This window comes from Epinephelus lanceolatus, chromosome 16 (genome assembly GCF_041903045.1).
Source record: "Epinephelus lanceolatus isolate andai-2023 chromosome 16, ASM4190304v1, whole genome shotgun sequence".
Taxonomy (NCBI): Eukaryota; Metazoa; Chordata; class Actinopteri; order Perciformes; family Serranidae; genus Epinephelus; species Epinephelus lanceolatus.
Genome location: NC_135749.1, coordinates 16,838,195 through 16,854,790, shown reverse-complemented (window position 1 = coordinate 16,854,790; position 16,596 = coordinate 16,838,195). Strand labels below are relative to the sequence as shown.

Below are 16,596 nucleotides of genomic sequence, written 5' to 3'. Positions count from 1 at the left end.
ACTCATTGAGGGCTGCCCTCAGTTCAGGCGCTGCGCTAGTGGCGAGCGCGCTCAAAATAAATTACAATTCAGAGGAGGACAGTGCAGCAGAGGCACCCCCTGTGGTTGAAACAGCAGCCCGGCAAATTGCTTTATCTCAAACCGTGATACAGAGCCGTCTGATTCCAAAGGAAAAGCTCATTTACAACAGACGGATGTGCATTTTGTGTCGCCGCTGCGTCAGAATGTGGCATTTTGAGGGGTCCGATAAGTTTAACAGAAGCTGCATTGTTCAAATCCATATTTCGATATCCTCTCCAGCTCCTCTGTCAGCCTTCATGTCTTTGTGCCTGTAAATTCAATTTGTTTCTCTTTCAACCCAGGGAGCCTTGCTGCTATAACAAAATGAAAGGTAGTATAATACTATTATGAGATTTAAGAAGAAAAGGGATCGTTCAGCACCTTCTCTTCTCTTCTCTTCTCTTCTCTTCTCTTCTCTTCTCTTCTCTTCTCTTCTCTTCTCTTTCCAACTACGTCCACATAAAGCCACCTCATTTCGACGGTGCTCTTTTCTTGCACCCAGCCCAGCTTTTTTTGGGTCATCCACATATAAATTCAAACTCTAACATGCCCAAAAACACAAGGAAAAGCAGTTCTTCTTCATCTTCAGTCGGCCAACAACAAAACCGCACATCACAGCCAACATCTGGTGAGGGAAGGGACAGCCTGGTCTCACTTGGTTAAACCTCCGTTCTGCTTTCCATGTTTTAATACAGCGGAACTCACAATTTACTGTTGCTCTCATTTACATATATTTCTGTTTGTGTTGTCAGACAGCTAAACGAGCAGAAAATAGCGATTTGATTACGGCTGTGATTGCTGCACTGAGTCGTCAATAAAATCACTACTTTATGATGCTGAAGTCATTTGACAAAACAAACAGAGTTGGGCTGTGTGATTGGCTGTATTAACATTTAAAATGGGTGATCACGGAGAGGGCGACAGACAGCTGTCCTCTGTAAGGGTAACTTCTGTGAATTTCAACCTGGACCCCTATTTTCCCATGTTTTTCTGTCTAAGTGAGTAATGGGAACAGCAATTTTTGAAATTGGTCGAGTATCGAGCGAGACGAAACGGGCTGCAATGTCATCCCTGTGGGCAACTGAGCGCTGTCAATTTCTGTCCACATAAAGTGCTCGTTTTTGCCACTAACAGGCTCAGATTGTTACTCTGAGGGTCTGAAAATGGGGCGGCCACTAGCTCACCTAGTAGGGTGTGGGCCCCATGTAAGCAGAGTCCCTTTGCTGCATGTCGTTCCCTCTTTCTCTCTCTCACACCTCTCCTGTCCACCTTCACCAGTACTGTCAATAAAAGGCAAACACCTGCCTCAAAAAAGTGTCTGACAACATAAATGAAAGGATCCCTACCAAGATAAACCTTATGTTAAAGAATAAGATCATTTTTGTTAAACCAGAAACAGCCATGAAATCACCACCGCCAAGCACTCCAGGTTCCATGTAAATAAATACTAATTTTAGCGTGTATAGAGGTGGCATATTTTCACATCTAACTGCGTGAATAAAGGGTTTATTTTAACCAAACCAGAGCTGATGATTGTTGTAACAGCAGAAAGACGAACCAAGATGATTTCTGTGAGTTTTATTTTGTTTGTGTTGACTGTGAATGAAGTGTGTGTTAACATTAGAAAATTACCATTTATTTAAATGGAGTCTGGTGGGTTTGACGATAGAGATTTCAGGTCTGTCTCTGGTTACACAAAAAGGATTTTACTCTATCTCTGTAGGGATCCTTTCCATAACGTTGTCTGCAGTGTTGAGGAGTAACTAGTCACATGTAATTAAATTATAAAATAAATGTTATTGTAATCAGTTACAGTTACTGAGAAAAAGTGTGCAATAAAATTACAGTTACAAATCAAAATGTTGGTGATTACAAAGGGGTTACATCCGCACATATACGTACAATACAACGTTTATTCTTTGCGTCTTTTCACCGTGGAGGAATATCTTCTTTTGGCATAACCTATTTCTGGACATTTTTTTTTTACTTTATTGTCCAGTTTTAAAACATTTATATGAAGCAAAATCAAATCTAATAAGTTACATTACTCTGATAAAGTTATTAAAATAGTTACATTTCTTATTAGATTTTTAAAATGGTTACTAGAAATCTGTAGCCCATTACATTTTAAAAATAATCTTACCGGGGTGCCAGTGGCTTAGTGGTAGAGCAGGCGCCCCATGTACATGGCTGTTGCCGCAGCGGCCCGGGTTCGACTCCAGCCTGTGGCCCTTTGCTGCATATCACTCCCTCTCTCTCTCTCTCCCCCTTCACACTTGTCTCTCCTATACATTAAAGGCTAAAAAGCCCCAAAAAATATCTTAAAAAAATAAAATAAAATAATAATCTTCCCAACACAGTCTTAAAAAAATAACCCTAATAATGTCATAGCGATGTCAACAAGGACCTCAAGGGGCATTGAGTTTAATACATGTTGGTGTTTAGGCAAGGAGGCTTTCAAGAAAGTATGATATCAGTAGCATTATGGAAAATGTAGTTTCCATCGTATTTTGGAGCTTAACTAAAGTGGCTAAAAGTCAGGACTCTGCTTAACATATTTTGACCTTTTTTAACTTGTGCATTGTGACTTTGTGGAAGTACAATACCAAACTGTCTGACGACCCCTTTAACTTTACTACCACGCAGCCCTCAACCAGGCTCACAGCATTGGTTTCCAAACCCCCCCCCCCCCCCCCCCCTTTCTGCTTTCACACTTAAACCCAAGGCAGGTGTTTTTGGATTTATCCATCATGGAGAGCTATTTTCACAAGCTCCATTTTCAGATAGGAAAAACACAGGCGTAGTGCAGATAGAAATCCAAAACAGGATGACAAGGAAGGGTAGTGGTCTACATGGTGTTTCATGTCCCCATCTCTTAACCATCAAATTTCCTATCTGATGCAAAACATACTCCCAAAAGAGTCTATAAAAGATCACTTTATATTAACAGTGTGACTGTGAAATATATGCATGACATGTGTCCATGGTGTGTACCCTACTCTCTGTTAACAGTCCCACAGTGCAACGCGCCACATTTTATAGATCCAAAAATAAAAAGTCGTGCAACACTGCACCTGTTAGTAACGATGCAAAGTGAAGGAGACTTATGAGTGTCTGAAATCTTGATTTACAACTCGGTAGAGAGTAAATTATTGAGTGTTTGTTATAAAGGGAGAAGCGAATGGGTGTCCGAGGAATTGATTTCAAACATAGTCTCAGTTTCTAATTTACTGTTCGTGAGGGCGGTTGGAGTTTGTGGGCATGTGTGATGAATGGGGATGTGTGCATTTTTAATTTTTTGGACTCCTCTGCTTGTTGTTTTTTTAATCAAGTCATTTTTTATTCCAAAATCGTCTCTTCTCCTCTGCAGTTCCTGAGGTCAGTGTGAGGCCGACATCGGCGGGCGTGTCCTTCACGACAGAAGAGCCCCTCCTCCTCTCCACCACCCAGGCCACCAGCCCCGCCCCCTCCGCCTCACCTGCAGCCGAGCCCAGCCCCAACCCAGAGGACGCCACCACCACCCCACTGCCCACTGAGGCCGATGGAGAGAGTGGTGCATTCTGGGAAAGAGAGAGGGAGCTTGAGAGGGAGAGGGAGTTGGAGAGGGAGAGGGATAAAGAGCAGGAGCGTCAGAGGGAGCTGGAGAGGGAGAAGGAGAGGGAGAGACAGCTGGAGAGGGAGCGGGAGAGGGAAAGAGAGAGGGAGCGGGTCCGAGAGATGGAGAGAGAGAGGGAGAGGGAGAGAGAGCGCGAGCGAGAGAGGGAACGTGAGAGAGAACGAGAGAAGGAGAGAGAAAGGCAGAGAGAGCGTGAGCTTGAAAGAGAGAGAGAGCTGGAGCGAATCAGGGCCGCCGCCGCGCAGACCACCGCCGCCCCACGATCTCCCGCTGCCATCCCCATGGTGACCACCAACCCAGCAATCAGCTCTGCAGAAAGCGCAGTGCCCTCTGCTGGTTCAGATGACCTGAGCACCACTGAAGAAGAAGAGGACGTCTACCTGTCACCGGAACCCACTGCGTTTTTCCCGGGCTTCGACATGGACACCACCACAGAGGAAGACACGTCCACCACAGCAGAGACCACCCCTGAGCCCACGACAGCTGCACCTACCACCACCACTGCCGCAACCACTGTCAAGACCAGGGTCCCCTTCAAGCCCAGGGTTCCCATGACGACAGCCACTCAGGCGGTGCAGACAGAGAGAACGACCCGCGCACAGCAGCCTACATCAACACAGGTGAGACTGGCAGGGAGGTGTTAATGTAGAGTGTTTATTTCACTAACAAACAAAGGGATGAGGTTCAAGGGATTTGGGATGAGGGTTGAGTGATGTGGCATAACGGGATGTGGGATTTGGGATGAGGGTTTAGGGATGTGGGATGAAGAGATGAGGATTGAGTGATATGGCATGAAGGGATGAGGGCTCAAGGTATTTGGGATGAGGGTTGAGGGATGAGGGTTTAGGGATGTGGGATGAAGGGATAAGGACTGAGGTATTTGGGAGCGAGGAATTTGGGATAAAGGGATGAGGACTGAGGTATTTGGGATGAGGTTGAGGGATGTGGGATGAAGAGATGAGGACTGAAGGATTTTGGAAGAGGGTTAAGGGATGTGGTATGAAGGGATGAGGGGTGTGTGATGAAGGGATGAGGGAAACAGATAAGATGTGCTTAAATACTTATAGTGCAGAAATGGATGAGATTGAGGTGTCTTTGTCTTTGTTCCTGAACTTGGTTATAAAACTTCATACTTGGTGTCAAGGTCTGACCGTATCACCCAAACAACAAGCAGGGAGGAGGTAGTATTTTTCATGGTCATAAATCCCATGAAACACCAAAACCAGCAGCGCATAAATCCACACTATACTTTCGCTATTGATGATTAAAACAATGATTTAAATATCTGACCAAAGAAAAAGTGAATAAGGTCACATATCTGAGCAATGATTTACATACAAGCATTTTTGACACACTGTGTTAATGGACTCATTTAGGTGAGTGTCAAAAACTATGTGAGGTTTGATCAAGCAAAACTTCGAGGCTGAAAAATGAAGCCAATACACAAGTGCCAAAAACTGCAGTTCCTCTAATGGCCACTTGAGGCTGGCTCCAAAAGTGAGTCAATCCCTATAGTCCCCCAACTTTACACCAGAAATATACGTCTTTACGGCCTGGTGCAAGAAATGGTTTTGGCCACAACAGCTTACTTCCCCCTTCATGACAACTATATTGGGGGTTTATTTTTATATGAGTCACACTTCACATTTTATTAAGGCTTAAAGTTCAGCATATTGAAGAGCTTAGCAACTCTGGGTGACAGGTTGGTACCGTCTGTTGACAAGACGCTACCACAGCCAGATCACAGAGTATAGCCATAGCTGTCTTTTTGTCCTAAATTTTGTTCACTGATTGTTGCACACAAATTGACAATAACGGTATATAAATATTTGTGGGTGACATTGTAATATAATAGTAGTGTAGCAGAAAGAGCCAAAACATACAGTACCTAGAAACTACACAGAAAACACAGCAGCAGTCAGCTTGGTCATATTTCACTCATTACAGTAAACATAATAATCCTGCCCTTAAAGTCAGAGTAAAAATAAAGATAATATAAAGTAGATACGAGGAAATGGGATCTTATTTGGAGATAGCTGGGATGGCAATTTTCTCTTTGTGGTCAAAGAGGAGCCCTTGTATCTTTTTACATTTCCTGAAAGAGCCTTTCAATGTATATCGGATTATATCAAGCTGTAAATTACAAATTTGTTTTATCGTTAAGTGTGGGAAGGCTGTGTCGGAGACTTCCATCTCATTAGTATTGGACGCCGAGCCAGGAATGTTACAAAAGCTACAAGATCTGCTTGTAGATCTGCAGTTGCCTCGGCAAAGGCAACTGAGGGATGCCGAAAAGAGCCATCATGGCGTTAGACTCGATAAGTGTCCTTACCTGTGACAAAGTATTGAAAATCACAATCCAGTAGTTACACAGTGATGTAAATCACCAAAACATATGCACATGTTATTCAGGTGTTTGATGACATTTTTCACAAAAAGGTCAATATTTTCATAAATCTTGAAGCTGTCGCTATTTCAGTGTTTTCAGCTCATGAAAGTTAATTGTAACATTTTGGTCGCCTAAAAAGTCTTGAGATGTTCAGCTTGTCCTATATTTGTTAGAATGGTTTTAATGGTTGTTTTGCTAGCAAAATTAGCATAAGCATTATCACACTAAACCATGGACTGTAAATGCACCGTGCTGGCCAAGCTACCAGCTAGAATTAGGATTAGTTTACATCTCATCACGTCTGGCTCCAAAAATCCAAACTGGCAACTGTCTAAAAAGGCAAATTCGAGGCTTCAAGACGGGAGTCCACAAACCAGTGGGTGACGTCACAGTGGCTGCGTCCATTATTTTATACAGTCTTTGGGTTTAATACCCAACCCAACGCTGACAGCTTAATTGTTTACAGACCAGAGTCATTTCTCTGATTGGTGTGCCCCTGTTTATTTGCAGCCGTCCTGCATTAAACCATGATGCATTTAGATTTGTCTGGTTTTCCACATTGTAATTAAGCTGCCAAATTTTATGAAGTGTGTATATGGGTTGGACAATATGCAGCTTTCCATCGATCAGAACATACAGAGGCTCATTGTTTCGAAAGCAAAATGTGCACCATGGAAAGTTCTCTGTTTGTCTCAGTTTGGATAAGTTTGAGTGTAGCAGCTCCATGGAACAAATGTGATTACATCAAATGTAAATTTCCTGTCATTAGTCTCACTTTGCTCTCTCTGTCAAAGGAGGGTAACAACGAGGCAGGAGCAGCAGGGCCGAGTGGAGATTTCGAGATCCGTGATGATCGGCGTAATGACCTTGGTCGAGGTATAATGCCAGTGGATCCTGATCTGATCAGTAACACGGTGGATGGAGGAAGCTCTGCTGCCCAGCTGCCACAGAAGAACATCCTGGAGAGAAAAGAAGTCTTAATAGGTAGGAACATCTGTCAGCAAAGTTTAAGTTCACAATGTTTTTATATGCATTTGTCCTTGTCATCCAGCTCTGTGTCTGTCATTCTGCCTTCCTGTCAAATGAACCACTCGGTAGCCACCTCTTAGATCAACAGATTACATTTCCCCGTTGCCTCCTGTATTCTTTCCCTGCTTTCTGGGAGCTGCTAAGATAAACTGGCATTACCTCGCATTCATGTAGTGCAGATTCATCACGATAAGTGAATGTGCTACTTAGCCCCGTTTGACCCGGTGAGAACAAGCAATCCTCTTCTTGGGTTATCCAAGCCCTCCTTTCTCCCCTCTTTTTCCCATCATTTTCCCTCTGGGTAAATCCAGTCTCTTTTCAAGTGCCCCCCTCTCGTCATCCCAAAGAGCTGTTGTAGAAAGTGAGGGAGCAGCCAACTTGCCTGACCTGACTGGCTCTCTGTCTCTCCTTCAGCTGTTCTGATTGGTGGACTGCTGGCGGTGGTTTTCGCTGATTTCCTGGTCATTGGTAAAGAGCAGGAGGCAACAGACTGTAGACTAGACTGTGTGTGATAGAGCCAAATCACCAACTGCACATGTCAGACTCACACGTTCATGTATAAGCACTGTATTTACTTATATATATGAGACTAGCATGTTAAAGAATACGAGATATGAGATTTCCAGTAATTTGTATTTACCACCTTTGACGTTTCACACTGATTCAGAAGACTTTTTGCCAAAATTATGACAAAGTTTGTTTGTACATAAAGGTGAAAATCTGCAATTGTAGAGTCTGCATTTTAATCAGGCTTAAAATGTCTGTGTCTGACATTCAAAACATTAATAATACAGCAAACGACTATATTTTATGTAAGGATATAGAAGAGTAATGGCGTCCTGAACAGAGAATGACGTCACACATCCTCCTTGTATGTTGTTATCCAAGCTTCTTTGTTCTTTGTTGCAGTAGACGGTCCAGCCGCCTATACATGATAGTGCATGTGAATGCCTGTGTGTGTATCCCTCTGGCTAGCTAATCACAGCTGCTATTTACTACTCGCATATGGCTGTTACTGCTGATAACACTGTCCTGACCAACGGTTTCGGAACGGCGGCGTTGCAGAAGCTTAAGGGCTCATTATACTCAACATTTGAAATGAACAGATCTACTTTCATACGTAAAGGGAGGATAACTGAGCTCTAATGTCCACCCTACAGTTCCCCACCACGTCAGCTCTGTCAGCACTGCTGCATTTGTCAGCACTGTTAGCATTGTTAGCTGCTAGCTGCCAGCTCAGCCACCTCCATATTGAGAGCCGTGTGTAGACAACTCCGGTTCAGACTTCGGATCATAGATATGCTCTGAATGTTGCACACAGCTACTTTTACAAGACTACATTTATACAGCAGGAGGCAGGTTGGTGCAGTGGTCGAACCTGCAAGCTGGTTTGGGCATCTTTGTCTGGAGTTTGCGTGCTCTTCCCATGTTAGAATTGATTTTCTCTGAGCTCTCCAGCTTCCTCTGTCATTCCAAAGACATGCAGGTTAGGTTAAAACTGACCTGGATGGATGGAAGTCTTTACAGCTGTGCTATGAGGCTTTTTTATTATGGATTCAAGGAAAAGTAGTTAATATATTTTTTATTAAAAGTGTAAATGGTGCACTCAAACGGGTGCACTTACTATCTCTCATGTTCAGTATCACTATTGTCTCCAACAGTAAAATTGGGGATGGTAAAAGTGCATATTTATGCACAGTGTAACACAAAAACGGCACGATCTGACACAAAAAAATAAAATAAATTTCATTTTTTATTAGATTTAATTACAAGAAACTGTGTGAAAAGTCAAGAGTGGTGAATGCTTCTGCAGTGACAGTGCATGGTGAAAAGTTGCATTATTCTAAATGCCCCAGCCTGTGTGCTCTGATATTGGCAGTAATGGAAGAAACAAAGTAAACACCTCCCACACAATGAAAGAAAACAAAGTGTTCCTCGAGCATTTTGGAAAATAAACAGTTTGTTCTCCGTTTTGGCATCAATACCAATTAGTTTAACGAGGGAAAGTTCCCATTTGATAACCATGCATTAATCTATCACACGCAGCAAGAGTTCATTAGGGCTGTGTGCAGGAGAAGGTGGTGAAATGCAGCTGCTGCGGATTGGTTACACCAGCCCCATCGGGCTAAACTACTGTGTTGCACTGCAGGGCTGCAATTTAGCACAAAGCTGTTGGCAACACAGAACGTATGTTGGCACATTCAGGCTCATCAGTCTTCACTTAGCAGCTAGGTGATAGTGATGCTGTGGTAGCTTTGCTCTGCTTTCAGACTACGTGTGTTTGATGCAGCGCGTGTTTGTAGTGATGTAGTCTGCTGCAGGATGGCTCTGATGGCATTTCACTGTTTGTTCATGTGCATTTTTGAGTGTTTCAGGATCTGTTATGTTCTGCAATGTTTTTAAGATATCCACCCTCTCTTTGTGTCTTCCCCCAGCGGTGATAGTGGGAGGAGTCGTGGGCGCCTTGTTTGCCGCCTTCCTGGTGATGTTGCTGGTGTACAGGATGAAGAAGAAGGACGAGGGCAGCTACACACTGGAGGAACCCAAACAGGCAACCGTCACCTACCAGAAACCAGACAAGCAGGAGGAGTTTTACGCATAACACCTGTATGCCAGAGAGACGCACCACATACCAAGGGAGAGAGAAAGAGCGAGAGAGAGAAGAGAGAAAGATACTCTAAGCCCCCGTCCTCTTCCTCCTCCTCCTCCTCTTCTTCTTCATCGCCTCCCCCTCATCTGCTCGCCTCTCCTCATCCCTCTCTCCTCTCGTCTCCGAAACACTTGAGAGCGCCTCTCTCTCTGCGGACTTGGAACTTTCTTTTCAATGAAAACCAGAAAAAAGAGGACAAAAAAAGAAAAAAAAATCCAAATATATTCTGAAAAAATAACACATACACACCAGATGTTTTTAAAGTAAATGTTGTTATTAATATTCTACAGATTCTCTTGTTCTGTATGTAATGATATGATTATTTTGTAAGAAAAAAAAACAAAACAAAACACAAGCTCTTAACCTGTGTTTTCCAGCACAAAGAAAGAGTTCCTCCTCTGTTTTTATGGAGCAAACGAAAAAGGCTAAAAAGAAAGAGGAGAGGGGCGAGGCGAGCTAAACGAGACACAAAAGAAAATGGGCTCGACTCTCGCCCCTCACCCCCCAAAAAACACACAGAGCGTCTGGTTGGCTGCACAGAGCCCAGGGTCAAAGGTGAGAGGAAAGGTCTCTTTTGTGCCTTCCGTCCCTCTGGTGCTCAAAGACGCATACGCACATCCATACAGCCACATGAACACACGCTTACAACACATGCACATGCACACACTTGTATCTGCTGGAAGGTGGCTCTGACCTCTCTCTCTGTGCTCGGCCAACCAGAAAACAGCGCTCAACCCTCGGTGTGTTTCCCAATGTTGAGGAGCCGCTGTGGAAACATTGGGCTGGTCGCACAGAGGCTCGCTCACGCGGCCAATCTGCTCCTCTAAGCTGTACAAAGACTAGTTACAGATAGTAATAATAACCAATAATATATCAATGTTTCAGGCTGGATGGTGAATAATAATAATAATACCGTAATAATAATAATAATAATAATAATAAAACTTAAACAGGAGGATGTGTATTTAGCAGTTTAAAAAAAAAAGTTTATATGTAAATATCAGCGTATCCTTTCTGGCATCACTAACCATCTGCATGATCATGAAGAGTTTTTATTCATCACATCCGTCATCACTTTAGATGAGCTGTGCTCTCGTCAGCCACATGCACACACACTTACACACACTTACACGCACACACATACACACGCAAGTGCAGACATGTAACTTGCTGCGCATTGAAATACACCACACAGACTTTAAGTATACTGTAAATCATATCATTCAAACACATATCAAACCCATCATCATCATCCTCATCGTCACTGTGATAGTCATCACTTGTGATACGAGCAAGAGCGGGTGGTTTCAATATGTTATTGATTAGTTATCGATCAGTTGCTGGTTGGTTTAGAGTTTGGTCTGTTTGTGTAAAAGCACAACTACGTGTCCAGTCATCGCGTCATTCTGATACCCCCCCTCACCCACACACACCTTTTGCATGCCTCACTTTCTTTTTCGTCCATCATTGGCTCTCTGTTTGGGGATGGGAGGGGCCTCTGGGAAGAGTGAGGGGCTTTAATGACAAGTGTGAATCCGGGCAGGAAGTTGATCCCACATGCGCTAATTCAGTCAAGATCAGAACTTTTGTTGTTAAAGCTTTGATTATGAGCAGAAGCAGACTGAATTAGTGTTTGTGCGCTCAACTTTAAGCTGCTGTTGGGCTCTTTTTGGGGAGGGGACGATGGGAGGAAAGGGGTTCGGTTTGGGAAGGGGAATGTGAGGAGACAGGAGGGCTGTGCTTCTATCTAAGAGATTGTAACAATAACCACACCAGTGCGACTGGGCTAGTAGCTTCTATTATACTCAGTACTGTAGAACAAAAATGCATGGGAGTCAAAACTATACTAGTCTGGGTGTGTGTGGATGCCTGTGTGTGTGTTTTTGTGTGTTTGAAAGAGAAGAGGGGTGAGTTAAAGTTGGAATGTACTGTGGTCGAGTGTGTGTTTACCTACTCCAGCAGTTCTCACGCTCTTCCACAGACAGGTAACACACTTCTTCCACTCCTGCGTGTGTATGTCGCCTGCCCCCTCGCCAGTGTGAGAATACGTGTGTGTCTACACCTCATCAAAACGCGCCACCTGTGTGTATGTGTGTGTATGGTTGGGTGCTTCACCTTGGTATTTCACAGCAGACTCTTGTGTACACTGACTAGCCTGTCGACGTGTGTATGTGTGTGTGTGTGTGTGTGTGTGCGTGCGCGTCTGCGTGTGTTTCGTCTGTTCACTGCTGAATGAGGGGCAGCTGGTCCCTCACAGTGGCTTTCACACACACTGACTGTGTCTTTTCACTGTCTGACTGTCTGCCTGTCTGTCTCTCTGCCGCAGGACAGACGGACAGACAACACGCCACTTTCTCACAGGCAGGAATGATCTTAACACGTACTGTCTTTTTTAAAGTGACTGTCAAAGTGTAAACGTGTGTTTGTACCCATCTAAGCCTGCGTAGCCAAATAAGACGCGTGTGTGTGTGACAGAGGGTTAATTTGTACGTGTGTGAGTGTAGGTGTGCATGTGTGTGTGTTAGTTTGTGTCCAGTATGTGTGTGTGTGTGGGTGAGAAGCCCAACGGAGGCTACACTACTCTATGTTTGCTGTTCCCATTCCTGTTTTTATACATTTGCATTTTTTTAAGGCTGAGTTTCTGTCATTGGCTGAGTGAGCGAGAGGAGGCGGATCCTCCACGCCACCGCCCTGTCACTAATCTGCCACTCTGTTCCAAATAAAAAACCTGGTTGGGTAAATCTGTCCTTTCTTGTCTTTATTTTTTTAAGTGGAACAATCAAGACATCAGAGCCAGGCTAGCTGTTTCCCACTGTTTCCAGTCTTTATGCTAAGCTAAGCTAACTGGCTGATGGCCTTAGCTGGTATCAATCTTCATATCTCATTCTCAGCATTTTGCAAAATGTAGAACGATTCATAGAGACAGGTCACCCCAAATCAAAAATACATAGTGTTGTTAATAAATCTAGATTGTTTGGAGATTGTTGGAGGTATTGGTTGTAGAGATGTCTGCCTTCTCTTGAATACAAAAGAACTAGATGGTACTCGGCTTGTGGTGCTCAAAAGGTAAAAAAAAAAGTTACCACTCAGGTGAGGAGGACACCATTACTGTTTACATCTCACGAGCACAAGCCTCTCGTCCATACATAGATGTATGTGTCCTTTAGCATCATGTAGGCTCCAAATAAACTGAAATAATATTGATTTTGACACAAGGCTAAAAGATTAGACGACAATAGCAGCCCCACTTAAGTTGATATTGTACTTTAAGTGGTGTTAATTCCTTAACAAATGCGGCACCAATTGAATTACTAAAACCAATTAACACCCAGTGAACCGGGGAATTTTGGGAGTCTCTAGGGGTCAAAGTAATTCACCTTTGTTCATTAATATAATTATGAGTCGTCCAGATTGTACCCCACCTCCTGAATGTTAGCGCGACAGGTTTCAGCCCCTTGCGACCCTGCTAAATGATAGGCAGGTATAGATAATGGGTGAATGGTTTGAAGGACTTTACATAATACATTACATAATAAACCACAGTAATATTCAGTTTTAGGAAGCTCTTTTTAGTCAGACGGTGGACAAAAAGCTTTCCTGTAAAATAAAAATGGAACGATGTCAAAGAGCAACAGAGAATTTGGAGAGGCATTAAATTAAATCAAAATATTGTAAGTATCCCCTGTTGGCATTTTTACTGTTACCAAATGTACCTGCTATGTAGAGCAGTTTTCAGAAGAGCTGCTTATGTGCTTTACCTTGGAATTTTCAGCACAACTCGATCAGACTTTACTTGTGTGATATTTAAATTAAATACCATTGATTTGACCTTATGAGTAGTGCTCTCTCCAGCCTTGAATTAAAGCTGCAGTTTGTACAATGTCTGCATAGATTAACATGATTTTATTGATGTAAATAAACACATTTCTCACTAAACCTCTAGTGGTATGTAGCCATGCATATAGGTTGAATTTTAATTGCCCGATTCTGTCTCTGATATTTCTGCTTCTATTATAATACATTTAGTGATGCCCACAGCAATCATGACATTTTAAAAACAGCAACATCTCTTTCTAGGTATACCGATCAGCCACAACACTAAAACCACTGGCAGGTGAAGTAAATAACATCTCGTTACAATCACATTGTTCTGCTGGGAAACCTTTGGTCCTGGCGTTCATGTGGATGCCGCTTGACATGCAGCCGCCACCCAAACACCGTTGCAGACAAACTACACATCCTCATGGCAACAGCATTAACTGATGGCAGTGCCCCTCCCCAGTACAACAGTGTGCCCTGCAACACCTTTAAAATTGCTCAGGAACAGCCAAATGCGACAAAGAACTCATGGATTCCCCAAATTCCCCAGATCCCAGTCTGATCAAGCATCCATGGGACATGCCAGTACCCCACCTGACAACCTACAGGTCTCAAAGGATCTGCCACAGCAATACTACCACCATAGGATACTCCAAGAGGTCCTCTGTCCATGCCTTGACAGGTCAAAGCCATGTCCTATCTAAGGAGGCCCACCATAATTCGGGGGTACCTCTGGAGTGGCAGCACGTCCCACAAATCCTCAATCAGATTGGGATCTGGGGAATTTGGAAGCCAGGTCGATGCCTTGAGCTCTTTGTCACGTTCCTCGAGCAGTTTTTGTGGTGTGGCACAGCACAATGTCCTGCTGGGGGGGGGCTCTGCCAACAGGGACTAGCATTGCCATCAGGGGGGTGTACTTGGTCTGCAACAGAGTTTGAGTGGGTGGAGTGCGTCAAGTGGCATCCATATGAATGCCAGGACCCAAGGTTTCCCAGCAGAACATTGCATTGTGACAAGATGATCAATGTTATTCACTTCACCTGCCAGTGGTTTTAATGTTTTGGCTGATCAGTGTATGTTGTCCAGGTTACTTTTGCTGATCCAGAGAAAAGGCTTTCAGCATTACAACTCCTCTTGGTAAAAGTACTGTTGCTCTAGTGAAAACCGTTGTCACTGTGGTTCTTGGATTAAACCGAAGTAACCAGGACATTGTTGCTGGAAAGACACACTACTGTTGAATTATTTAAATGTGATTTTTCAATGCTGTGAGTGTTACAAATGAAATTCCATTTGTTTCCACATCGCTTGGGTGGAGGAATACAACTCAGAGACAGATATCTCAAAACCTGAGCAAAAAAACAAAACAGTTTACATCGCTAGATACCACTGTGTGGGTGAAAAACTGTGTTTTGTAATTTGGGTGAACTGACCATTTCGATCCTGAGTCTTGGCTTTGACTCAACTCCCCCCTGGTGCTGGATTGAACTCAAACTTGAGGCCCAGGATTTGTTCATCACTCAGGACTCAGCAGTGAAGCACTTGAAAGGGAGGATAAAAAAGTGCACGGCTGCTCAGAATGAGAATATATTTTAGTAACATACATTCAAGAATTCACATGCAGACACGAAGTCTCACTCTGGTGTTATCACACACCAGCATTATCTAGGGCTTCATACCATTTGTGACCCAGTAACATTACACGCAACCCTGTATGCCTGACAGAGCTGCTGTACTTCTATATGTGATCACAGCTTCTTAGCAGCCTATTTACACTTGCTGAACCCAGTAGACCCTCATGGGAGGAATAGCTGGAGATGTTATTATTCTTCAGTCATTATATAAAAATGTACTTATGAACTGATTAGATAAACTGTCTGTGGGGATTTGTGAGCACATAGGAAAGGAAAAATATTCTTACTGGGGCTTTAGTTTATGTCATTTGCATCAAACCAGATAAAACCAAGGTCACCTGATGTGGAGGAGTACTGGGTAATCTGCAGATGGCCTTTCCCTGGATCCATAGAAGACAACAAGCTGTCCTGGCCTTGAGTAGTGGGCTGCTGATATGGAAATGTGCCTCTCACAAAGGATGAGGGGGTGTTATGTGAGCCTTTTTCTGTTTGGGAGGGGTAGAACAGAGGAGTACAAGCTGAATAGTAGAGCTGGGGTAGACAGAAGAAGGCTGAAGCGCCTGTGGTCCAGTCAGTACCCCATCTGGTGGGTAACAGTGGAACAACTGACACAAGAAAACCAGATTGTAACTTGACATTTTCAAAACTGACATGCAAACTGTATAGGCCTGAATAATAGATATCAAGCTGTCATATGTCTATTTTATTTTCACAGAATTTTAGTTTGCCTGATGTTGGCCTTTGCGAAATAAGAAGCTCAAAGGATCAGCATTACGTTTCCTCAAGCATGGATGGATTACTGAACAGGTCTTCCGGGCAGAAGCCCAGGGGGCCAAAGTGTCAGAGGCCCCCTGGCCTTCACCTGCAAAAATTAACACCAACACAGGAAGAGACTCAGCAAGCAGGAGGAGACACAGAACGACCACAAGGAGACACAAAATGGCCTCAATTAGGCACAAAATGACGAATATAAGCCAAAAATTACCTCAAGGTGACACAAAAGATACACAAAACAACCAAAAATAGACACAAAATTGCCACAAATTAACACAAAACTACTATAAACAGACACTAAACAATATCAAGGATACTTAAAATGAATACAAAGAGAGGCAAAACAACCAAAAAGACACAAACTTAACTCCAACAGATACTAAATTGCCTCAGAGAGACAAAAAATACCATAATAAGGCACAAAATGACTTCATAAAGACACAAAATGACCAATATAAGCCAAAAATTACCTCACGGTGACACAACATGACTTAAAAGATACATAGAACAACCAAAAAAGACACAAAATTGTCACAATATTAACACAAAACTATTATGAAGAGACACTAAACAACCTCAAGGATGCTTAAATTGAATACAAAGAGAGACAAAACAACCAAAAAAGACA

The 16,596-nt window shown here is 43.2% G+C and overlaps 1 protein-coding gene across 1 annotated transcript in view; it reads left to right on the top strand.

Moving 5' to 3' along the window:
• The window catches only part of sdc3 (syndecan 3), a 48,516-nt gene extending 36,031 nt beyond the window's left edge, over positions 1 to 12,485 (top strand). Inside the window, exons 3-5 of the mRNA XM_078175899.1 lie at positions 3,431 to 4,296; positions 6,860 to 7,049; positions 9,530 to 12,485. Coding sequence (XP_078032025.1) covers positions 3,431 to 4,296; positions 6,860 to 7,049; positions 9,530 to 9,696 — 1,223 coding nt within the window. The 3' untranslated portion in view covers positions 9,697 to 12,485. The remainder of the gene's footprint in view (positions 1 to 3,430; positions 4,297 to 6,859; positions 7,050 to 9,529) is intronic.
• The last annotated feature ends 4,111 nt before the right edge of the window (positions 12,486 to 16,596 follow it).